Source organism: Priapulus caudatus, unplaced genomic scaffold (assembly GCF_000485595.1).
Source record: "Priapulus caudatus unplaced genomic scaffold, Priapulus_caudatus-5.0.1 Scaffold934, whole genome shotgun sequence".
Lineage (NCBI taxonomy): Eukaryota > Metazoa > Priapulida > Priapulimorpha > Priapulimorphida > Priapulidae > Priapulus > Priapulus caudatus.
In genome coordinates this window covers 92,084-116,794 of record NW_014577995.1, presented here as the reverse complement: position 1 = coordinate 116,794, position 24,711 = coordinate 92,084, and the positions used below count along the sequence as shown (strand labels likewise).

The 24,711-nt window shown below is 42.4% G+C and overlaps 2 protein-coding genes across 3 annotated transcripts in view; one reads left to right on the top strand and one right to left on the bottom strand.

The window, feature by feature from the left end:
• The first annotated feature begins 4,310 nt into the window (after positions 1-4,310).
• LOC106814513 (neuronal membrane glycoprotein M6-a-like) lies at positions 4,311-14,596 on the top strand. 2 transcript variants are annotated; one of them, XM_014818825.1, is made up of 7 exons: positions 4,311-4,447; positions 9,400-9,550; positions 9,788-9,947; positions 10,044-10,191; positions 10,397-10,470; positions 10,771-10,836; positions 12,874-14,596. In XM_014818825.1, the coding sequence occupies exons 1-7, from the start codon at positions 4,444-4,446 to the stop codon at positions 13,000-13,002; spliced, it is 732 nt and encodes a 243-aa protein (XP_014674311.1). In that variant the 5' UTR covers positions 4,311-4,443; the 3' UTR covers positions 13,003-14,596. The 2 variants fall into 2 exon arrangements, with proteins under 2 accessions (XP_014674311.1, XP_014674312.1); XM_014818826.1 differs by lacking the exon at positions 12,874-14,596 and adding an exon at positions 11,197-12,202 and having other exon boundaries at positions 4,312-4,447.
• Positions 14,597-14,660: 64 nt separating this feature from the next.
• LOC106814510 (serine/threonine-protein kinase PLK4-like) overlaps positions 14,661-24,711 on the bottom strand; it is a 12,996-nt gene continuing 2,945 nt past the window's right edge. The window contains exons 2-19 of the mRNA XM_014818822.1: positions 24,264-24,359; positions 23,982-24,077; positions 23,572-23,686; positions 23,167-23,279; positions 22,722-22,810; positions 22,213-22,445; positions 21,819-21,877; positions 21,431-21,591; positions 21,111-21,266; positions 19,795-20,783; positions 18,691-18,737; positions 18,324-18,466; positions 18,060-18,175; positions 17,227-17,354; positions 16,862-17,074; positions 16,292-16,513; positions 15,722-15,828; positions 14,661-15,189 (exon numbers count right to left, since the gene is read on the bottom strand). Coding sequence (XP_014674308.1) covers positions 15,096-15,189; positions 15,722-15,828; positions 16,292-16,513; positions 16,862-17,074; positions 17,227-17,354; positions 18,060-18,175; positions 18,324-18,466; positions 18,691-18,737; positions 19,795-20,783; positions 21,111-21,266; positions 21,431-21,591; positions 21,819-21,877; positions 22,213-22,445; positions 22,722-22,810; positions 23,167-23,279; positions 23,572-23,686; positions 23,982-24,077; positions 24,264-24,359 — 3,177 coding nt within the window. The 3' untranslated portion in view covers positions 14,661-15,095. The remainder of the gene's footprint in view (positions 15,190-15,721; positions 15,829-16,291; positions 16,514-16,861; positions 17,075-17,226; positions 17,355-18,059; positions 18,176-18,323; positions 18,467-18,690; positions 18,738-19,794; positions 20,784-21,110; positions 21,267-21,430; positions 21,592-21,818; positions 21,878-22,212; positions 22,446-22,721; positions 22,811-23,166; positions 23,280-23,571; positions 23,687-23,981; positions 24,078-24,263; positions 24,360-24,711) is intronic.

Sequence of the window (24,711 nt, the reverse complement as noted above, 5' to 3'; positions counted from 1 at the left end):
TGGTGTGTGGTGTGTTGTGTGTGTGGTTATTTGCGTTACTTATCTATAGGCGCATTATTCATTCCATGTACATAGATCGGGTTTGCCAACGTCTAAGCGTGATAAATTCATGAGTCAACTTATCAAATTCAAATCAAAGAGTGCTATGTAACATTTTATATAGGCAATGTGCACAGTATAAATCAAATTATTATTTATTATATTATTTATTATTATTATTGCGTGTGCGTAGTGTAGTTCTATATAGACGTTATGAGCTATTGTTTTATTGCTAATATTATAATCAGCAGGATTATAAGCCAATACTGTTTATCACTGGTCAGTGCTGTGACTAACTTTACATAATATGCTTAATATGCTATACGTATATACTTGCCCCGTGGATAAAGCACCGACGTCAGGCCTAGTATATTAGACGATTAATCAGCACATATATGTGTGTATGGTGTACTGGTACACAGATCGTATGGTGACGATCATCAAACCGTTCCAGGACTGCGCTTCATGAACAAACCTGACACACAAACAAACGATGCGTTCTACACACCCCCGAAACTCTCCCACCACACACATTACACATATACTACAACCACACACACCACACACACACACACACACGACAACACACACACACACACACACGGACTGCACAGCACACACACGCGCACCACACACACACACAACACAGCACACACAACACACACACACACACACATAGACACACACATAGACACGGACAACACACACACGCACTACACACACACGGGCACGCACGCACGCTACACACATCACACACACACACACACACACACACACAACACAACACACACCAACACACACGGACCACAAAAACCTACCTATTTTTAATCGCGATTAAATCTATTTTAATGGCGAATTAAAAACAACTGTTCTGATTGGCTGCGAATTCAATCGCGCGTTAAAAGTACACATTTTAAGCGCCAATTAAAATAGGTGAGTTTTGCGGTAACTGGCCTTCCATAGTTGTGACCTGTTGGCTGTCGTCACCAGCCGCCGTCGCGCGAGAAACTCAATGACACAAGACACGATTTGTTCGCCTGGTAGTAAGAAACTACGACCCCCACCCCCAACCCACCCCGCGTGCTAGCGTGGCTCAGCTAGTTGATGGGTACGAAACGTCATTATATGTGGATTGGTGGGAGAGATTTCGAAGCACCTGTTGCTACGGTGTTTTATGCTGCCGCGTTCTTGTTTTGGGTACGACGGCAGTGCGTGGCGTATACTATCAGGAATTTATGCCAGTGGTTTCATTGAGAAATTCCTGATAGTATAAGGTGCCTCTAAACCCGATGTCTCTAACCAATGTGTGGCGTTTTTCTGTTACGGAGGTCCGAGGTCATTGGGGAAACAGTAACATAGGACGCGTCGACACTTCGATGTTGTTTATGCGACTTGTATAAAAAATGCGTCCGCCAAAATCGCGGAGACAGACTAAATAGCCTATTCATGAATCAAATTATACGACGTAGCACAAAGCTAAAGTTTGCAAGAATAATTAGCATAGAAAATAAACGAGTTAGGGTGTGGGGAAGTAATGTGAGGCGTTCAGTTGGAGCCATAGTTGTGTGTGCCCCTTGCCTTCACAAAAGCTTAAATCGTGTTTTGACTAATTTGGCTGCGCTCGACGAATCGCGGCGTCTTAAACGCCGAACGGACCGGAAACAAAACCGAATCAACGGCCGTTTTACGATTGGAAAGTTTGTGAAATTTTTCTCCAGATAAACGAAATACATATGTCGTGGACACCAGAATCTGCAGAGCGAGAGTAAGGATATTGAATGCTGTTTTTGCCACACATATTTTGAGCCATCTAAACATTGTTACGATTACGAAGTCAAGGACTGCCAATATTAAGTGTGAGGAGGGAGCTAGGGTAGAAGAAGAGGGAGGAGGTAGTGGATGAAGGATGGGATGAGTAGGGTGAGAATGTGGTAGAAAAGGCGAAGAGAGGGGGGGGGGTAATAGAGAAGGAGAAGGGATGGAGGTAGAGGAGAGACTAGGAGAGGGTTGAAAAAGAGTGGAGGAGCGGAGTGAGGAGGGGAAAGGAGGTAGAAGAGTGGAGAAGGTGGTGGAGGATAAGGAGTGAGAGAACGTAGATGGAGGATAATGAGGGGAGGAGATGTGGGGGATGTAAAGGAGGGAGGAGAAGAAGGAGGAGGTAGTGGGGGAATAGGAGTGAGAGTACGTGGATGGAAAGATAGGAGAGGAGATGTGTGGGGATGTAGCGGAGGGCCGGGGAGGGAGGAGGAAGAGGTAAAGGGAACGTAGAGAAGGGATGGTACAGGGGTTGTCTTCTCCCGCCTCCCCTCCCCTCTCTCCTGCCCCCCTACTCTCAAAGATCAATATACAATAAGATGGGACACTGACCTATAATGTTGGGTCACGGCGCCGATCAACATAGCGCCGACCAACGTGGAGTTAGGGTCCGAACGGAAATTGCCATGAGAAAGTATGCAACTATTTGGCAATCATTTTTGCGCTCCGAAAAATCAGTGAGCATGATACACTGCATATTTTAATGGTTCCAGAAGAACTATGGGGACACCAGCAGGAGAGGAGACTTTTTCTCCCAGCCAGCAGAAGTGTTCATGGCTTGCACTTTACTGAATTAGATTTAGAGGACGTAATATTGCAAAGGTTAGGCACTATTTTAGCACATGAGTAAGGTGCGCAGCCTCTCATCCCTCATTATTACAGACATTAGAAGTCACTAGCGTGATCAAAAATAAAGTATGCAAAGCCCAAGAATTAATAACAAGTCCATTGTTTGTAAATATCCGCCCTCCATCACTTCTCCGTTGAAAACAGATTGTATGTTTTTGTAACAGTTAGTAGAGAAAGAACCGCAAATTGGCTTCACACCCGTGTAAATGGCAAAATAATTGTTGTTGTTGAACCTTACACGCCAGTCCGGTGCATGGGGGGATGCAAGGATTCCCTTGTTATCATTTCTGTAGCGTGTGTTACGAGATATGGTTAATTGCTATAGTTAAAATATGATAAAATAGTACCATATATATAGTAATTATTATGTGAATAATACTTCGATGAGACCAATTCGCTGCAGTATGTTTTTTTCTTGTTTCTATCACCCACAACGAAACACTCATTCCTCCCTCGCTATATAAATTGCAAACCATTTTAATTATAATCGAATTGTAATGCTGATCTATATCAATTTGTTATCATTCTTCATTACAGTACTTGCAATATAACTTGCATTATAGTCAGGTGCACAAATATTGACTATACTTTCTACATGCACGAATATTCTACACGGCGGTTATGGGTGGCTAATTATATTTATATGAACCGTTACACTGACGTGTTTATATGAACGGTTACACTGCCGCTGCGACTATGCTGATGCGCACACGAACGTTACCCTGCTTAAAATGTATTTATTCCCTCGTTCTAGTACGCGTAAAGTTAACACTGTATGTCAGATTTCGTGCAAGTACCTATAGCATGAGCTTATGAGATAAAAATGTAATTGAACATCGATTTATAATAAATTCATGTTTGTTTTTTTACTCGAGCCACTTTCGAGTGTCGTCTGCATATATTCTTACTGTTGTTAGCAGTCAGCTGGTAAGCTGCGAACCCTAAACTCGCCGTTGGTCGGCGCTGGTGTCGCGCGTGGACATCGAAAACTGTATGGCAAGCATAGCGGCTGTCCATCTTATTGTATATGATCTTTGCTACTCCCGCTCCTTCCCCTCCCGCTTCCCGCCCCGGACCGGACCGGTGAAGAAAAGAAGCTCATGTTTGTATACATTTTTATTTTTATTCACATCGAACTCGTACGACAAAATGTAGGGAGATCAGTACCCGAATACGTGTCAAACTCTTTTGTCATTATTAACCCCTGATATATATATATATATATAATATATTATATATTCGATGAGTCATTTCGAGACATCCTGGTCTTTAGGAGGACCGGTTTCCGGTACATCTCTGATATAGACTGGTACTCGCTCCCACCTTAATTACTCGATGGTAACCCCCATCGAGTAACTAAGCCGAGAGGTGGGAGCGAGTACCAGTCTAATCTCTAAAAACCGAAAACAGTAAACCGGAAACTTACCTGGCAGAAAAAAGGAGAAAATGCCACTGGAAAATGCTCAAGAATGACACAAGAAAATATTAATACCAAAAAATTAAGTTTCATCAGTGGATACTATCATTTTACTCTAATAAATGCAGACGTAAACATAATAAGCTTTATGCTTTAATCGTGACGCATAGCTACAACGGAAGTTAACGTCTCACCTTTTTGCTTTTGTTTGTTTTCAAACAGGTGTGAAATTTTAGTTGCACTTCTGAGAGAATCAGCCAGAATTATCAAGCTTATTTAAAGCATTATTTTATCAGAGGAAGACGTAATATATATTGTGCATAATGGGTAAGTAAACGGCGCAAATCCACGTCTTTAGGCACCTTTAGGCAGTTAGTGTTTACTGAGTTAGGTATCACGAAGTGTGTTAGGGTAGGCAAATTAACTTAGTTAGGGTTAGGGTTTTTGCATCATTCCTTGATATACAGAAAGTCTGTGCATCAGTTCACAGCCACAGGCACTTGGAACGTATCAATAAAAAAAATTAATGGTAAATAAACACGAAATGTACCAAAGTCTTAATGTTTCTCTAGCTCTATTTCACCTGCAAATGCCAGTCAAATGCTCATATGCAACACACAAGTACACCGCACGCCCGCCCTGTGCACAGGCACTTGACTGCCACTTGAAGCGTTTCAATAAAATATATTGGTTCAAGGATAGAGAACATGGTTCCCAATAAAACCAATGTCATTTACATCAATATAAATATAATATTATATCAATATAATACTAATAGGTTATGGTTAGGGTTAGGATTAGGGTTAGGCACATTGGTTTTATTGGGACCCATGTTCTCTATCCTTGGGCCAATATATTTAAGAATGCACTTTTATTTAAATGTGCACGTTTAAAAATGCACGTTTATTTAAAATAAAAGACATAATATTTCTACAACAAGTGAACACTGTTCTTCAATTAGCAGCAAAGATGGAGTTAGAATGTTGAGTATTTGTGTTGTAACAGAGGTCCCAAGTTGAGAAAATCCAAGAAAGGGAGCCAGCAATCCAAGAAAGGGAGCACTTGTGATAATGGTCCATCGCCGTTTTTTCGCAGTGCGCAAAAACAGGAAAAAAGTTATGGCGGGCTGCGATATGTATTTGTAGCGACACACCACTATTTTTAGCTCATCTGACATAGTCAGATGCAGCTTGTAGAATCGCATGATCGTCCGTCCGAGCGTCCGTCCGTCCGTTCGAGCGTTCGTCCGTCCGTCCGTGCGTCCGTCAACAGTTGGGCACAAATCTAAACGGCTCGACGTACGGTCACGATATTCGGGACGTGGGGGGGTAATCCGAAAACGAGTTGGGATGTCGAAGCTGGGGGTCAAAGGTCAAAGGTCAGAGGTGTAAAAGAAGGGGAACATTCCCTCCTTAACTTAAGGTATAGGGAGGAAATCAGAATTGCGGACACAAATCTAAACGGCTCGACCTAGGCTCGTGATAGTCGGTGTATAGCATCATGGTAGGAAAAGCCATCACTGTGCCGAAATTGGAGGTCACAGGTCAAAGGTCAATGGGGCACAGGGCAGATTTTAGACATTTTCTGAGGACATGGTGTGACCGAGCGATTGAAAAACTTTTTTGTTTTCAGCGTGACCTACCATTTTTATGGCTTTATTGAAAGGACCATGAAATGTGCTTTCCACTGACGTGCGAAGAGTAAGTGTCTGATAACCTTTTTGACCCTCAAGAGGAGGGTTTAAACATGGATTTGTTGACTGTTAACAAAGGAGTGAACTGCTTTTGCTATTAGAGCCCCTTTTTGAGAGTATTTTTTTTTACTTTTAAAGAAAGTTGACATAAAAATGTTTAGGGTCGCTGGCGAATAAATAGGGTCAGTCGGGAAACGGTAACCACACCTATATTTTGTTTTTGCCTTATACACGAGTATATTACACATTGCATCGCATTAATGCTTGACATTTGTGGCCTTTATAGTTTGCTTTGAATTCAAAGTACATCAACAACATACGCGCAAATTTAGTAATTTACTGATGTAAATTTTCATACGCGCTGAAAATGTTACGACGGGAGCTTCTGGACTTCATTCCGGGGCACCGCGGAGCAAGCGGTGTTCATACCGGGAGGATCCCGGTGAGACCGGGACACTTGGGACGTCTGGTTGTAATCATGTGAAATGCAGCGACCGTTGAGCGAATTTCTGGCGCACGCTTTCTTACCTGCTATATATTTTAACATGTCGCCGTGCACAGCACACGACCCCTGCGTATATATTTTATTGAAACGCTTTAAGTGCCTGTGGCCCTGTGCTGCGTGCACAAACAACATAAGAGAGAAGGTAGGAGAGCAGGTAGGAAAGCGTGATCGCGAAATTCGCTCGACGCTCGCTTCATTTCACACGATCACAGCACGAAAACACGTCCAACAGCTCCCATCTTGGTATCTATGTGTACATAAATGTTCACTTGTTCGAATTATAACTCTGGCCTTTGTTCATTACCTACTCCCGCCAGAGATATCTCGTGAAATCCTGCAGAAATGTTTTTCCCGTGAAAATGTAAAGAGGACGAGATTCTGTTTATACAGCGAGTAATGGAGCGCATTGCATGCCGGGATGAGCTGCTGCCGGCCTCCGAGCTCCATTTCGAGGCCCGCCAAGCACAATGCGCGCGGGCATGACGTCACACACACACACGACTACAGTGATCGATCGAAAGTAGCGCCGTTAGGGATTTTCGATGATACGTCCTCTTTACATTTTCACGGAGAGAACATTTCCTGCAGGATTTCACGAGATATCTCTGGCGGAGTAGGTAAGAACAAAGGCCAGAGTTATAATTTGAACAAGTGAACATTTATGTTCACATAGATACCAAGATGGGAGCTGTTGGATGCAGGGAAAAAAATATAATTTATTTTTCGGGGGCTACTTTTCAAACTCGCGTGCATAAAAATAGCACTCTAAAATTTGGTTTGCATTGAACTCTATGCAAATTTACGGGGGATTTTTTTGGCATTTCCGGGGCTCTTTTTAGCATTTCGGGGGCTAAATCGCCCCGAGCCCCCGTGTATTTTTTTCACTGGTTGGATGTGTTTTCGTTCTGTGATCGTGTGAAATGAAGCAAGCATCGAGCGAATTTCGCGATCACGCTTTCCTACCTGCTCTCTTATTCATGTTGTTTGTACACGCAGCACAGGGCGGGCGTGCGGTGTACTTGTGTGTTGCAGATGAGCATTTGACCTGCATTTACAGGTGATTATAGGCGAAATAGAGTAGAGAAACATTAAGACTTTGGTACATTTCGTGTTTATTTACATTAATTTTTTTTATTGAGACGTTCCAAGTGCCTGTGCATCAGTTGATGATACACAAAAATCTGTGCATCACTTTGTGATACCTAAGGTGCCTAAAGTGGATTTGCACCGATGAGATTGACTGTCAGGCTTCGTGACAAGTAAAACTAAAACATACACGGTAAAAGTACCATTAATATTTGAATAAAAAATAAACATGCCTAAATCCCACCGTCAACACGCCAGGGCTCACCTTCCAAGTTTAAACAATACTTCTATTTTAAATAGCATTTAAACCTAGAAGTAGAAGTTATAACAGTTTAAATTGGAATGCTGTATTTGTTATTAGCTCAGCTGACGAAGTCAGACGCAGCTTGTAGAATCGCATGATTGTCCGTGCGTGCGTGCGTGCGTTCGTCCGTCAACAGTTGGGCACAAATCTTAACCGCTCGACGTACGGTCTTGATATTTGGGACGTCGGGGGGGATCGCGAAAAGGACTCAGGATGTCGAATTTGGGTGTGAAGGGTCAAAGGTCGAGATGTGTCAATGGAGGGGGAATGTTTCCCCCTTAACTTAAGGTATAGGAGGAAATACGGAATTGCAACACAAATATTAACGGCTCGACCTACGCTCTTAATATTCGATGTATAGTGTGATGGGGAGGAAACCCATCACCAGTGCGAAATTGGACGTCACAGGTCAAAGGGCAGTGGGGGAAAGGTCAGATATCAGACATTTTCTGAGGACATGGTCTAACGGACCAAGTGCAAAACTTTTTTGTTTCAGCGCTGACCTACCGTTTTTATCACTTTATTGAAAGGACCATGAAATCTACTTTCTGCTGACGTGCGAAGAGTAAGTGTCTGATAACCTTTTGACCATCAAGAGGAGGGTTAAACATGGATTTGTTGACTGTTAACAAAGGACTGAACTGCTTCTTCTATTAGAGCCCCTTCCCCCCTCCCCCTCCCCTCCACCCGCCCTTCTCCCACCACCACCACTACGCTCGCGCTCGACGCATATTCATGATAACGTTAATATAGCGAAGTCATTAAATTTACACAGCTATATCTTTATTACTGTACTACCGGTATAGCAAAGCCTATCAACGCGGTGGCGGGAGGGTGCACTTGATAAGGTTGCCAGTGAGTTTATCAGAAGAATACCCGGCTTCAGTACACGTCAGTTGAGCGCTGTCGCTCTGCGGCACTTGTTACCTGTTCTGCTCACTCCACCTGTCTGCCCCCCCAGGCTACAGCACACGCACTTATATATATATATATATATATATATAGCGACATGGCATCTAACTCACTGCCGAGCTTTGTCCAACTCACCATTTCCAATCATCTACACCTCGGTGTTCCTGCATGTGACACCACTTTCCAACTGTCGTTTGAATCATGGAAGACTAAGTTACATTAGCTACTTTTGACAATCAGCCTGCCAAAATGCACTTAAATCAGAAATTCCTCAAATGTTAATACAAGTGCAGAGACAGGCACGAGCAACCGCTGGCGGCTGCACTAATTGGTTGCAGAAAGTTTATTGTTACGGAGATTTGAGGAATTTCTGTGATTTGAGTACATTTTCGTGGGCCAATTTTAAAAAAATCGCTGGTATAGTTTTTGTTAAACACTCTTCCGCAATTCCAATGATAGTTGGAAAGTGGCGTCAGCTGCAGTAACACCGGAGTTGTAGCTGATTAAAAATGGGGAGTTGTGCAAAGATTGGCAGCCAGTTAGATACCATGTTGTTATATGTATATGTGTGTGCTGTAACGTGAGTGTGTTGGGGATATACCTAATCCTGCTGCCAGTGGTCTTGCTTAGATACAATCAGATAATGTAAGCAAACACAAAAGCAGCGAGTACTCTTGTGTTGGGTTACATTATTGTATCTACTTCAACTGCACACCTTACTAAAGCTTTAGCTTTATCACATTACTGAATCTGAACGCATAAATATTTACCTTTTTTAGCTGAATCTTGCATCACGCGGACTCCGTTTGCGTCGCTCATAGCAACCATCATGTGTATCATTGGAGTTGCTGTCTTCCTGGGAACAATGTATGCAGCTGTCGATGGGACAATGGGCCTTGCATATCAGCAATTTGGCAGTAGAGTGTCGTGGTGGGTTGCTTTTGTTCTCTGACAGGGAAGATTTCTGATTAATATATATATATTATATATATGTATATATCTATTTATTTATTTATATATATATATATATATATATATATATATATATATATATGTATATATCTATTTATTTATTTATCTACTTATCATAACATCTTTTCTGTTGCTTGCCTAACTTGACACATGATGTTGCCACTGATGTTTCCCTCTACTCTTACTTCTGTATAGGGTCGATGTGCTGAAGTTTGTCATGCTTGCAATTGGTTGCGGGATGGGTCTCATGGGGTTCGTGCTGCTGCTGCTTGGATTTCTTGCAACCGGCTCGACTAGAGATGCTGTCTACAAAGGTTCCAAATCACGCACTGGGGGCCGCTGCTGCCTCAGCTTTGTAAGTGTGAAGTTACTGTGCTGTGTCCTTGCAAATGTCACAGGAATAATAACGTATGTTTAAGTCTCAAACTTGCAATCGTCTCTCTTTATTTAGTTCATGGTCGTCTCGTACATTATGACTATTTGCTGGCTGATGATCACGTCATGGATGTGTCTGAACATGTCCCTATTCCTCATCTTCTGGGGCTTCTGCAAACAAGATCCAGAAGTCAGACCCGGATGCCTCGACCTAACGCAGTTCCGTGAGTAATGGTCAAAAATTTATTTCTATTTGATGTCATGCAGAATAGTAAATGAGAGATAGGCCAAATACTAACTGCGATAGATAACAACATACTACAGGTACTACATGTAATTTATCAGGCAGTGTTTATGTTATGCATACTTTTTTGTAACATTGTATGAGTGTAATGTATTTATAAACAGTGATACATTTGGTATTCACAGATTACATGTTCCGAATGTTTACTAAGGGTAGAATGAACGTGTGCGATCAAAATCTACAGAACTTCTGCGAGAAGGTATTGGTAATCTAACTTGCAATTAATTATTAATAATTAAGCTTCGTTAAAGGGAATATTAGACAGGTATCAAAGACTACCTATTCCTTCTTGAGTGCCATTGTTTTGCACTCTTTACAAATAGAACTTAAGTTAACAATAGCACACTTTTGAGCTGAGCGATAATTTGTGCTGCATCGGTTGATCTTATTCACATTCAGTTCAGGTGTTATAGTGACGATAAGCGACACAGGTGATTTCTGTGCTAGGAGAAGGTATATTTACGTTTGCGCGATTAATGCGTTTGTCTTGTGTTGACAGTCGGATGAGCTCTATGGTCTCTACATTGTTGCATACGTCTCGTCCCTGGTTGTGCTGCTCAGCCTCGTAAGTCGCCGCCTCGCATCTTACGTCAAGCTTTCTTCGGATAGGCTTCAGTTTTTACTTCTTCTGCATTTCTGATCGTAGACACGAGCGCACGAAGCATCCCGGTTAGATGCATGGTTGAGATAATCGCGTGATGCATGAGTGTAGAATTATAGATAGATTCATTATGATCACTTTACTCTCTTTTATATGTTGCCTCCATTTCTATTGCACCTCTATGCAGCACCAATGTTACTATTCTGCCTCTGTGGCACCACCACTTGTGGCACGCACGGCCATGCCTTCTTTCCTGCCCTGCACTAACAGCATGCATGCATAGGTTAGTGAGACGCTGCACAAGCGTGACGTTTCTCGTTGTAGGTCACCTTCGTAATATGCATCACGGCGAACATGACGCGCATCAAGACTGTGCAGAAGATGCAAGAGCTGGACGACCTCAAGTACATTGACGAACACTCGATGGAGACGATCAGTTAGGCCACTGGGGGGTGCTGGCATGGCATCCATCGTCCACGATATCTCAAGAAGGGAATGGGCTTCTATTTTCCCCACTCGGGACATGTGTTGAGAAGATATGGGATAAGTATGAATGTAGAAGTCAAGAGTAAATGGTGTGTGGGTCAAATGGTAGATGTCACTTTTTATGATAAGGTCTGACAGCTTTTTTTTCAGCTATGGCCTATTGCTTTTTCTATTTTAAACCCCGTGATAACATTGAGTGCGAAAGGCCACAATTTCTAATTGTTTCAAATACCATTTCAGAAGATTGAAGCATGCTAAATCGTTTTATTAAGTGTTGCATTGATTGATTTAATGCATGCAAATTGTATGTGCAACCAATAACAAAATTCAGAGGTGCATTTCATGAGTAGGAATCAAGCTCACCCAGTGTATAACACAGTGATTATTAAAATGATTACTTGTTACTCGTGCCATTTCTCGGCACTGTTGTAGGTAACATGTGAAACAGATAATGCTGCGGACACTTTTAGCAATCGTTCTTGTAAGTGTAGCCTTGTAATCGAAATCGAAAGTAGAACAGTGTCAGCTATTGGTCATTGTTTTGCGACATGGTATCTGATTAACAATAACAGGGTCTCTGTAGATATATGCAGTCACTGTTTGATTACTCAATTTTAGCAATGTGAATATGCTTTTATTTTGTCATAGCTTGTAGCCAAATGACTTTTAGGTGACCCTTTGTTGTCTCCGTTTTACGTCATTGCAGTACCGAATATAGGCTGCTAATTATATATAATCTGTGTATAGTACATGCAAAAATTTGTGACGATTATTTAATGTTTAATTATTTTTATATCGGCAGTAATTTTAATCACTGTTAATAAAAGGTAATCAATGACAAAATTGCCTGTATGTGTGATTATGACGAAACGCTAATTTAAATTATCCGGCATATCCCATTCACTCTCATAGTTTCCCACCGCGAGATACCGTGAAGAAGCCAGGCTACATCACTAATTATCATAAATGGTTGTTATAACACTACTTTTTTATTAGATCACAGGATATCAGGTAGCACCAATGACGTAATACATTAACAAGACTACAGCCACAATATCTTTTTCACTGCATGTATTTAAGAATGCTTCTTCTTAAACAACTCTTCTGTTTCGACGTTTCTGTAACAATTAGCATTCAGTACAGGCATGTGTTTGTATATTTTGTTTATCACGTGCATGGATGCAAAGCTCTGATTTCATGACATACTGTGTCGTGGTGTGATATTAACGTGCACGCACGAGCATGTATGTCAAATCTCTACCTAATGACTTGTTCACAGTTGTGACATCTCCTGTTACGATGAGGTAATGAGTGAGTATTCAGAAAGCTTTGTGTTTAGATCATAATGAATTTGTTCATATTGAAATTTTTATTATATTTTCAAGCGTGCTTGTCTTACTCTACATTATATATAAATTCTCTGTCTGGGAGAAAAATATTCAAATTTGTGCTCAGTTCAAAACTGAAGATAATAATATTCATATTCTTTCACAATTTTGTCACTTCTGATTTCAGATTCATTATATGATCTGCTTGGCAGCGAACTATGCCCATGTCAAGGACAGCGAAAAGTTACAGGAGTGGGAAGAAGCACGCTATCTGGAAGAGCAAGAGCTGGGAACTATGTCTACGGATCGATATTAGACGTGCAGGGAACAAGCTGGAAGTGCCACAAACGATACGAGTGAACATAGAGATTATAGTTATAAGTGAAAGTAGCTTAGATGGCGGCTGACTAGGCCCCTAATTGATGCCAAATAGCTCCATTAATAGTTCACTGCATTGTATACAAGCCTCTGTAAGATGAACAATGCGGCATCTCATGATATTTGCTTAGGTGTGCCAGCTAGTGTCAAAATGGCAGGTAACATCTATGTTCTCTCTACAGATAATGTTACTATATGCAGTAGTTTGGAGTGTAGGGACCCAGGATTGACACAGCTATACTATATATATATATCTCCCTACACAGTTGTCAGTCTATCTAAGGGTCCTAGCATGTCTGTAAGTGCAGCTATCCATATAAAATTGCATTTGTCTACAAAGGCAGCTCCCTGAATCTATTTCACATCTCTGTGTGACCAGTATTTCTTGTAACATTCCACACGTCTCCGTGGGCAGCTATCATTGAAACATTCATCGTGTTTTTAAGGCCAGTCCAGCATTTTGCCGTCCCAAGTTTTATTGTGACATTCATCGTGTTTTTAAGGCCAGTCCATCATTTTACCGTCCCAAGTTTTATAAATGAGTTTTATTGTGACATTCCTCGTGTTTTTGAGGCCCAGCCACCGCTTTACCATTCCAATAGTTTTACAAATAAGCTTTATTGTAACATTTATCATGGTGATGAAGCAAGCTATAAGCCATCATGATGGTATCGTGTTGTTACTTTGACGTTGTTTTCTGTGTCTGTTGTGTACCGAGTTTCGCATTATTCATCGTCGGTTTCCCTACTCCTTGGAATGTGGTTATATTAGGCTGACTTTAGGAGCAACCACGTGATTACTGCAGCCAATCATAATGAACCTAGATGTATGTGTGTTAATTGCAGGAATTCTTTACATTATACACTTTTATCATTGTATCTATCAAAAAATAATTTATATCAGTAAAGCAGTGTGTGTGGACGTTGGAAATAATGCTCACCTATATATACCCACGTCGACATAATTGAAGTAATGATAGTGGATCAAGTCCAAGCTAGTAAATGATTTTATACCCTGCTGTCAAATTGCACTATACAAACCATGTATGGCTTTACGATATACGTATGTGTAGGCTTCTGTTTATATACTAATTTTTAAAATTATTTGGTACGGTCACAGAAACATCCGTAAATCATGGGAATTCTTAAGAAAGTAAGGATCTTTGTCTTCGTTTATATTAAAGATAGTGTTATAAGCAAAAACCACAGCTCATTTAAATATAGATGTCAAGTGGGTTCACTGTTGTCATTTTTCTGGACAGAAGGATACTCTATTTGTCCCTGGTTTATATAGAATTCCGTCCACACCTTGTCTCGTGTCACATAATCACTTGTATTATGAAATGTTATGCAATATAATATCAATCTTAAGAGTACTTGTTTTGCGCACTATAGCCCAATCATATTTCTGTGTATTTCGGCCGTTTGAGTGCTGAAATTACAATTACACCATTGTATGTATAAATTTGTTGTACTTTTATAGTGAAATATATCATCTGTTAATGGTTTTCCACTAACAGCTATTAAAAAAAACCGTCTTCGTTATTAGGTTTTTATTTTAAAAGAAGTGGAAAATCCATGATCATTAAGAGTGGGATGGTTTTATAATAGACATTTAATTGCAAATAATTTAAAAATGCCTTTTGTGTCAAAAATGCTATACATTTTTAATGTAACAAAAATTCATAGCGCAAACAGTTTGTCAAATCTATATAAATGCAATGTTTTACGCTGGCAATCATTGTACCCACACTAGCTAACACGTATTACTCTAAAAAAATTGTGCATTCAACAATAATAAGACATGACATTCATTAAAATATATGATACATACAATAATTCTAGTTAATTACACACTATTTAGATACTAGTACTAACTCCTGGCATTGTGTTAACTGCTAGCATTATAATAACTACCGTGCCTGATGTACATTAACCCTCGTGATAACTCCTGGCACGTACGTTAACTACCGTGGGTAACTCCTAACATGGATGCTGCGATGGTTTGATAAATGCGAAGTCATGTGATCGATCACGCAGGAGAATTAACAAGGAGGTCAACGACGCTGGGCATCTGGGCCAGCTTCACACGAACATGCTCCGGCAGCTTGTCTCCCTGCGCGTACCTAAACGAACACATAACACAACACGGTGCACTCTACACAACCTCTGCTATAACCTTAACAAACGCTTACAGTAGCACAGGCTGATAGACATAACCTCTACTAATCTACCGTAACATCTATTCTCTATAATTCGAAATCAATATGCAACCAACTTAATGTCACGACTTCCAACAGTAGCTCAAAGTCTAGTGAATCTTACATCTAACAGAGATAAGTAACTGTCGTACGGTAGCTGTGTGTGTGGTTGGGGGCTGGCTATGCTTAGTTAGGGGCTAATTCTGCATGGTTGGCACTCGGTGTGTTAGCCAGAGACTCGTCTACCCGTCTTTTGGACGGCCTATTCTTGGATGAGACGGATGGAATTTGATAGAGGGCATGAGGGTGGCCCAATTTTACACCATTAAAATAAAATCGTCGGTTTTTCCCCCAAGGGTGCTTCGTGCCCGCAGCATCCTCACTTCGCTCAGATGGTGAGACTCCCTGATTTTTGTTCCTGGCTAACACCCTGTTGTTGCTAGCGACGTACACTCACCTGGTCGTGATGGCAGACGAGTCGGTGTACGTAACCATGGCACTGGATGCCTCCACACTCAGCTGCGTTCCTCCATTAAACAGTACCTTCACCTCACCGCTAGATGTCTGTGCAGAGAAACCAAGTGTGTATGAGGACGAGGGAATAAAGCAAGCTCACTGCTCAGTGTCCGAGCAGAGAGCTTGAGCAAGTACGACGACGACTACTGAACCGAAATACCACGGCGACGCGTGTGTGACTGACAATTTATGGTAATCAAACAGTTGGTCATACAACCAAACCTGCATACAAAAGCCACCTAAAGGAAATGTCAAAAAGTGTCTTTTATAGACAGACGACCATTCTATAAAGGTGAATTTACTGTACGAGTTACGCTCAACGGAAACGATGGAGGGTGTGTCCTTTATATGCAGGTGTTCATTCTATTGAAGTGGCCACTAACACAGGTTGGTTATAGCTGTATGGAAAACTATTGCCAGACTCAGCAGCGGAGGGTGCGCAGCCAGGATCCGCACAGTGACCATCGGATGGATGCACGGTCGATCATGGAGGCTCAGTGAGGTCACTCACCTGGGAGGCCCAGCCGATGTCCGGCACAAACACTTGTCTGACCACTCTGCTTGTGCTCAACGACCGTCTCCGCTGCGCGCTACCGGAGTGCTGCGATTGGTGGCGCCCCTTTTCATCGCCAGGTGGCAGCACTCTCTTGTCGGCGAGGTGCGAGGGTACCGAGGGCGTTCCATTGTTTTGCGTCGTTGTTGTGCTGAGAATTGTGCCCTCGAATGATCTCATCTGCCAAGTATTGGCACTTACTACACAGTAGCTCCAAGAAACGGTCTTGCTAGGGTTAGAAGACCCGTAGACAATCAGTATAGACAATCAGTCGCACAGCCTCGTCGGGCTAACTACACAGCAGTGTATCACATTTCGAAAAATAATGCTGACACAAGTAAAATCAAATGTTTAAAAAATTGAAGAAAGAATACTGATCGATGTGGGTTAAGCCAAGCTGACTGTCAGACTATTAGTATTATTAATATTACCAACAATTGCTATTAATTAATTATTAATTATAATTACTATTATTGATAATATAATTTACTAATGAATACCTAAGTAAGGGGATGAGGCAGCACTTACTGTGGGCAACGCTATGCTAGGAGAGGTCTGAATTCGGCTGGATCGCCGTGTATCCACCAGTGATGTTCTGTTGTTGCCACATCTCGCATTGATGTCATCGCCACGGTGAACTGGGGTCGGCCGACGCCCGACGATGACGGGAAAGCAGTCCTGGCCGGTCCTCAGCTGGATGTGTTCGAGTGCCGACTCCACATCCATACAGTGCTGCCGACACTGAAACCATGGCAACGAATAAATAAACATCATAACATTCCTCCGCAGACTCAGCTGTCCTAACAGTGCTGACAGAGCTAACACGTGTGTTATGTTGCTCAAAACTGCATAATGCTCGTATAATATATCACTTATAAAGGTTGTTCATGCACCTCAACTGTGTGATCGTAGAGCCCCCTGGTGTGCGATGACAACGAGTGAACATCTAACTCCACTGTCACCAGCTGCCCATCCACTTCTATTATCTTGGTCTTCGTCCCAGTCTGTGTCACCTTTGCACCTACAGAATAAAACTGCACGTAAGTGATCCATCCGTTGGATATGTTGTGTATTCTTGAACATGTTTCTTATTGTTGTGAGGGGCCGAGGGCATTCTAAAACTAAACACAATGCTTGGCAAGAATGTGTGGCTAATTCGGCAATTCGCTGTGCGCGTGTAAAAAACATATATAAACTGGTCTAGCTTGACCTACCTAGTAACGCTGAAAGGGTCGTTGTCGTATCAGGTACTACATATATGTACCCGAGGTACATATATGTATACCAGACCTGTATCTTCTCAGCATATATGTACCCTGTGTTTAGGGTTAGGGTTAGGGTTAGGGTTAGGGTTAGGGTTAGGGTACACTTCTGTAGTACAAGTCTGGTATACTTTGTGTATACATATATGTATTTCGGGTACATATATGTAGTACCTGATATGACAACGACCCTTTCAGCGTTACTAGATAGGTCAAGCCAGACCAGTTTATATATGTTTTTTACACGCGCACAGCGAATTGTAACTAAAGCACTACCTTCAGCCCTAGTAACAGCTTCCAAGGGAATGTGATTAGATTATCTCAGAAGGCTAGGTTGATTACCTGAATCTGATCAAAACGTGTAGGGCGTTAAATTGCCACGAGAACACAAGAAAACACAGCGACTATCAAAGAATGGGGCGCAGCTTGTGTGCACATGTCATCCTTCTCAAGGAATCACGAACCATTATAGAAGCAAGCCTCGAAATCTGCATCAGGGGAGTTCTCCATGAGCATGCACTTGGTTGCGCTGCTGTAGAAGGTCACCTTGGGTGTCTTCGCTCGTACAAGTTTCACAAATCTACACAACATTTTAAACAGCTCATACCTTAACAGCAACTATAAGAAAGCAGATACGACGATGAAACTACATGTATTATGTCAAAGAAAGCTAATCTGAAAGTGCTATGACCACCCATTTATATGTGAGATTAAGCAGAGCAACTAACCTGGCTGCGTAGATATACTTCTTCCATAGTTTACTGGGCAGACTTGCATACTGAAATTTGCTGGTCGGGGAGCTGGGAGGTGGACTAGGTGGCTTATCTGCCAGTAACACCCCCTTGCCTTTGTTGGGATGATTAATGGTGATCTAAAACAATGAGAAGACTGCGTGATAAGTACATGTCAAACAAAACTCAGACACTCTTGAATGCTTACATGTACAGCTCACAACATCTGTCTCCAGTAAATAAGACTAAGCAGTCACACATAAACTTGCATTAAATATAATAACAGAACAGTCTTGTTACCTTACTGATAGCTTGAATCCTGCTATCATTTTTAGAACAGTAGCAGTAAAAATAATGACATTACTGTGAAAGACAAGTATTCAAGTCGGATGGCATCAGCAGCCATGACACCTGCAATTGGTTACCATGGCAGCTGGCTTTAGCAATAGCAACCACGACACATATGATTGGCTACCATGACAGCTGGCTTTAGCAACCACAACACCTATGATTGGCTACCATGACAGCTGGCTTTAGCAACCACAACACCTATGATTGGCTACCATGACAGCTGGCTTTAGCAACCACAACACCTATGATGCTACCCATACAGCTGCATCATGTCGGCCATGACCCGTATCACGGCCATACAGCCGCTCACGCTCAGATCCTCGGAATAAAATTCCTCAGACCTCGAAACGGTCCTTGCGCCTGCCCGGCACGCAGGAACTACCACACACACCCATCCGACCGTCTCCGCTGATGCCTCCACGCTGCACAGCAAACCATCACCAACTCACTGTAGTAGGCCGCATACACACAGAGCAGAGCACAAACAACTCACTGTAGTAGGCCGCATACACACAGAGCAGAGAACAAACAACTCACTGTAGTAGGCCTCATACACACAGAGCAGAGCACAAACAACTCACTACACAGAACGTAACAAGAAGAGAAGAAGAGAACATGAAACGAATCACGTAGAGGGCACATAGTAGATAAATTGATCACATTTGAAGAAGCGGCAACGAACACCGAAACGAGAAAAAACAGACAATGACGACAATCAACAGATCAAGCGAAATCAAACCCAAAACTGCGTTTCTTTGCGGGCGACTGGAAGCAGTAACAACTAGTGCAACGCCGCTGCTATCCCAAGCTAGTTACTATCGTTTAACCAGGGTTCATAGGAGTCAAGAAAAAAACAAACATCGTGAAAAAGGACCTATAAGACCTTTCGAGGCCAAAATAAACTTTTACGCGATATCTGGCATAGATCACCGACACTAATAATCATATATACACAATTTGCATGCAGCAAGATATTCAATATTCATATATATATACAACAATTACTTACCAGATCGAGACAGTAAGTCCGAAAAAAAAGGACTAATACTTTTCTCTCCAATATTTCAACAAAAATGAGACTAATAAGGGCCCTTATTTTTTTTGGCAAAATAAGTACCTATAAACTTTGAAGACCCACTACAACCGTCAACATGATCTGGGAAGAACAGTGGAATCAGTAACAAGAATTCAACAAGAGTCACAAAAATAAACGTGGCAACGTCACACCGACTCCAGTAATTTGGCATTCTGTGGGTAATTGTATCTGCGATTGTGTCTGCAGCAGCATTGATGCCTACCATGGCGTTCTTCGTGCGCTGGCGAGTCGGCCGCAGGCGCCGCGCATTCAGCGGTGACGTCATGCCTTTCAGACCCACGTCGCCGCCGCCCCCTGGTGGCTCGTCTCTGACGGCGCATCTGGCAGAAACATCGGCGGGTGATCCCGTCCTCGTCGGGGGAAGAATCCGGTCAGTCGCAGCGTCGCACGAGGACGGGAGAGGATCCTGAGTGCTGACGGCTAGCATGCCTTCCCGGGACACCTCCCGCCTCCTGCCACCAAACGCGGCGCCACCTACGTCTCGAGACAATTGACCGCCGCTGGCGTGATCGCGATTGGAAGTGTCCCGGAGCAGGGATCGACTCCTGGACTCCTCCTGGGCACACGTCTCCCGGTTCTTCGTCCATGGATCCCCGCTTTCCGCTGAGTGCTTATCAGAGGAGGAGGGCGCACGTTGGGTGTTGTTACCAGTCGCCTGCCGGCCGTCCCGGGAATTTGTCTCCCACTGCCGTGTCGTCGCGTGCACCTGTCTACCATCACTGTAATCACCGGCCTGCTTCATCTCACTCATGTGATCGTCATGGCGACTGTGAGACGACGCGTCGACGGCACATCGGGACCGGTGGGGATCTGCGTCACCGTTGCAACGCGGCCTGTAGATGGAGCCTCCCTTGTCGTCGTCGGCGACGAGCCGGTGCTTCGAGTGTGTGGAGCGATTGTCGAGGCTGGCAGATGACAGGGACGTGTTGATCTTCTTTAGGATGTCCTCAACAGACATGAGGGGAGAGCGAAATGCTTCACTGCTGGAGGGAGCACGATTTTCCTTGTTGCTGTAATATAATAATATACTACAAGTATAAGTACACATATAGTATATAATAAGTAATCATAATTATATTATACATATAATATATGTATACGTGTAACTATAAGTATAACTATAAAGGGGAATTTACCTTATAAGCAGGCTATAATACAAGCTGCTGTGTGTAAGAAATAGAATGGAATCCATGAAGAATAAGAAAGGAATAGAAGCAAGTCATGCTACTGCTAGCAACACAAAATTCATTAACACTAGCTAAATTTAAATGCATATATTTCCATTCTTTAACCATTTCTCAAGAAACCTTTTATATAGAATTTATTTTAATTCCTACCTTGATTTCAACCTGACAGGTGGTGAAGGTGGATGTCTACTATATGCTGAACCGGACGTTGACCCTCGATTGTTGACCTGTGCCAGTGGTTGTCTGCAGGTTTTATCCTCGCTGTGCCCTCTCAATCGCTCGTGAGAACTCCACCTATCATGTGATCTGAAAGTTCGTTTAATATAAAGTGTACACTCACACCCTCTGGTGGTGAGGATAATGATGGAGTTAGGGAGCTTAATTCGTGGGGCTGCACAGAATAACACACTGACAACGTGCCTGCAGTATTACTGTAGATAACGCTCGATAATAAGGCTTGATAAACGAACCTATGGCTGTGAGTAGACTGTGGCTCATCTGAATATGAGGTCAAGGTCGGTAGGTTAGATGGCGGATGTACCGCTAGAGGGCGTGAGCGAGAACTTGATGTATGTGTCGTAGTGGTTGACATCGTTCCCTGTCCGCTGTCGATGGAATGTTCTACTGCCCTCTGAAAATAGTAACGTTGAAGCCATGTTAATTTTTAAATTTTATCAGTAGCATTACTCTGTGGCATGCTATTTATATACTCATCAGAATGATACAGATTTGGCAAGGCTACATATGTACTGCCAAGCAAAAACTATAGTTTTACATTTATTATTATTAAAGCTAAGATCACGGTTGGTCAGAATAGTCGATCAGTGGATGTTTTACAGAGAATACAATCATAAATACCCGGCCTCTACTATTCTCTTCCATCCCATGCATCTTCATGAATGGATGGTCCACAATGGCTGTAATGCAAACAGGAGATTATCGACGATATAGTTGTCCTCAGGATTAATAGCGACGAAATACTACAATATATTTCTGTTATCTACGTACACATAGTGTGTACCGAATCTCTATATTTATTGATGAACGGTAAAGATTAGGGCAAAAAACTAAAAGCAGTCGTTTCAATTGCTGCCCACGAGAATTATCGGTGATCCCTGAATCATTCTCCTGCTCCATCGCTATTTCTGTACAATGCCTTAAAATATTAACTACGCAGACTTCCGCAATACTGAGCCAGCACTGACAGTTTCTACTCGAGCGTATATGGCAGAAACTCTGTAGGATGCCTTACCTGTCAGCTTAAGCCGCTCCTTTGGGTTTTTACGCAGCAGCGCCTGTATGAGATTCTTCGCCTGCGACGAGAGAGATGTTGGAAGCTCGTAGTTGCCCACGACAACACGATTCAGCGTCGTTCTCACTCCGTCCGTGTCGAATGGAGGTTTGCCGACCAGCATGGTGTAGAGCATGCATCCCAGGCTCCACACGTCCGCCTCCAAGCCATGCGCGCCTCTGCTAGCTATCTCCCTGCACAGAGCAATCAACACCACATTACGACTGTGCGCGCCTCTGCTCGCTATCTCCCTGCACAGAGCAATCAACACCACATTACAACCGTGCGCGCCTCTACTAGCTATCTCCCTGCACAGAGCAATCAACACCACATTACAACCGTGCGCGCCTCTGCTAGCTATCTCCCTGGGGACAGTCCTTACTACTTTGAATCTATGCTTTGCAACGCATCATAGATTAATGCTTGGCTTTGTGTACAGCGCATACGGAACTTCCACGTACAGCACTTACGGTGAGATGTAGTTTGGCGTGCCGCACATGGTGAAGTGCTTCTCGTCGGGGACACTCAGCTGCGTCGCTAGTCCGAAATCGGCGATTTTCTGCTCACAGTATGAAACCACACAATTAGGCAACAACATCGACACACGACGCTCAACAGTTACATTCAGGCAAGTTATCACGAGAGGAGAATGTCTCGAAATCACCGCAGTGGTAGTCACCCTGAGCTAATACCTCTCTACAAACAAGAGCGAGACAACGTAATGGATGGACATTATACTCTAATGGGTTTTGCACTTCCTGTTACTACTATAAAAACCAAATACCTGCGATTAAATTCATAAACAAACATGACGTACATATGCATTACCATGGATTAGCAGACATATTGGCCACGCATTCTAACAAGTGGCATTTATTAACAACATCGACAACATTCATGTAATGGATTACGTACAACGTTCATGTCACGGGTGAGCAGCAGGTTTGCGAGCGTGAGGTCACGATGCACGATGCCATGTGAGTGTAGATAGAACATTCCCTGCACGACCTGACGAACACAGTGCCGCGCTGCAATGCAACAAAGTTGGCATCAGTTACCATAGTTAGTTAGCTCACGTAAGGAAAGGCAACACTGGAAACAATTATGTCAGAAGTTCCATCACTATCATGACACGTGATAAAGTAAATATATATATATATCGTGGAGTAATGTATTACGAAATACCGCATTGTATCCTTCACTTGTAAGATATTGCTTGACAGGATAATGAAGAACAGGGAAAACATTAATTATTTTTGGTCCCAAAGAAACACATAGACAAGGAGAGAGAGTTGCTATACAGGATAGATCCAGTTTTACCTTCATCCTCAGAGAGCACCCTGCAGTTGCTTTTCAGGTATCTATGTAACTCTCCATTATGGCACATCTCAATCACCAGGTAGACATAGTTGTTGTCCTCAAAGTACGTAAACAACTAGATGGATATGGTGAGAATTATTTCATCAAGTGTTGGAAAAAACTAGGGGTCACACCATTTTTCCTATGGCATGTGCCATAGTACCACTGACAAATTAATCTAGTAATAATGATTTACTGTTAGCCATTTCCTTATTACATTATTGTTACTTACATGAGCATCACAAAGATCCCATGATACCAGTAACACTACATCACTACTGCTCCTACCAGTATGCAATTACTACCACTACTGCTACAAATAATTATACAAGACTGAAGAAGATTAAATAATTATGCCGTGTTAATTTTACCTCAAGTATTGAAGGATGCTTGAGCCGGGAATGTATCTCGACTTCTTTCCGTACACGTGTAACCATTCCCGAAGCTTGCATAAGCTTCTTGTCTATCTATTTAAGTAAATAAGCTATATTACCCACACAATAATTATGCATAATAATGTAATATCTCACATTGACTAAATTATTACACACGTGTGCTTTCCAATAAGCATAAATTCATACTCAGCTTGAATTTAGTTTAAAGGATTTCTGAATTTAAGCCAAATTTTTAGTCATGGTAGCAGATTATCTTACCATCTTGATTGCTACGAGTTGTCCAGTGTTGAGACATCTTGCTTTGTAGACACATGCGAATCCTCCTTTGCCTAAAAGGTTGAGCACCTGGTAGTGCTGAAAGATCAAGTCAATATAAATTCTAAATTAAAAATAGTAATGAAAAATTTTATATTTAAAAAAACTACTAAGCGTCTGTGCCCTAAGTGTTGCCACTTTTTACTGCTGGGCTATAGCCTATGCTATAGTATGTGTTTACGCTCAATGACTAGCCTACGCACTGTCTGTAATTACCTCCGCCCAACGGAGTTGGAGGAGGTTATGTGATTGCTCTTGTGTGTTAGTGTGTTTGTGTGTTCGCACGATCGATATTAGCGCGTCAGCCAGCGAGCGTGTACATGTGAGCGAGCAGCAGCAATGAGCGGCTGCTATGGTGTATTTTTTTTATTTTTTTTTTTTATTTATTTAT

Excerpts from the sequence above, each read along its gene's own strand:
- LOC106814513 (XM_014818825.1), top strand. Across the intron at positions 9,551-9,787 it reads TTTGGCAGTAGAGTGTCGTG|GGTCGATGTGCTGAAGTTTG; the intron begins GTGGGTTGCTTT and ends ACTTCTGTATAG. Across the intron at positions 9,948-10,043 it reads GCCGCTGCTGCCTCAGCTTT|TTCATGGTCGTCTCGTACAT; the intron begins GTAAGTGTGAAG and ends CTCTTTATTTAG.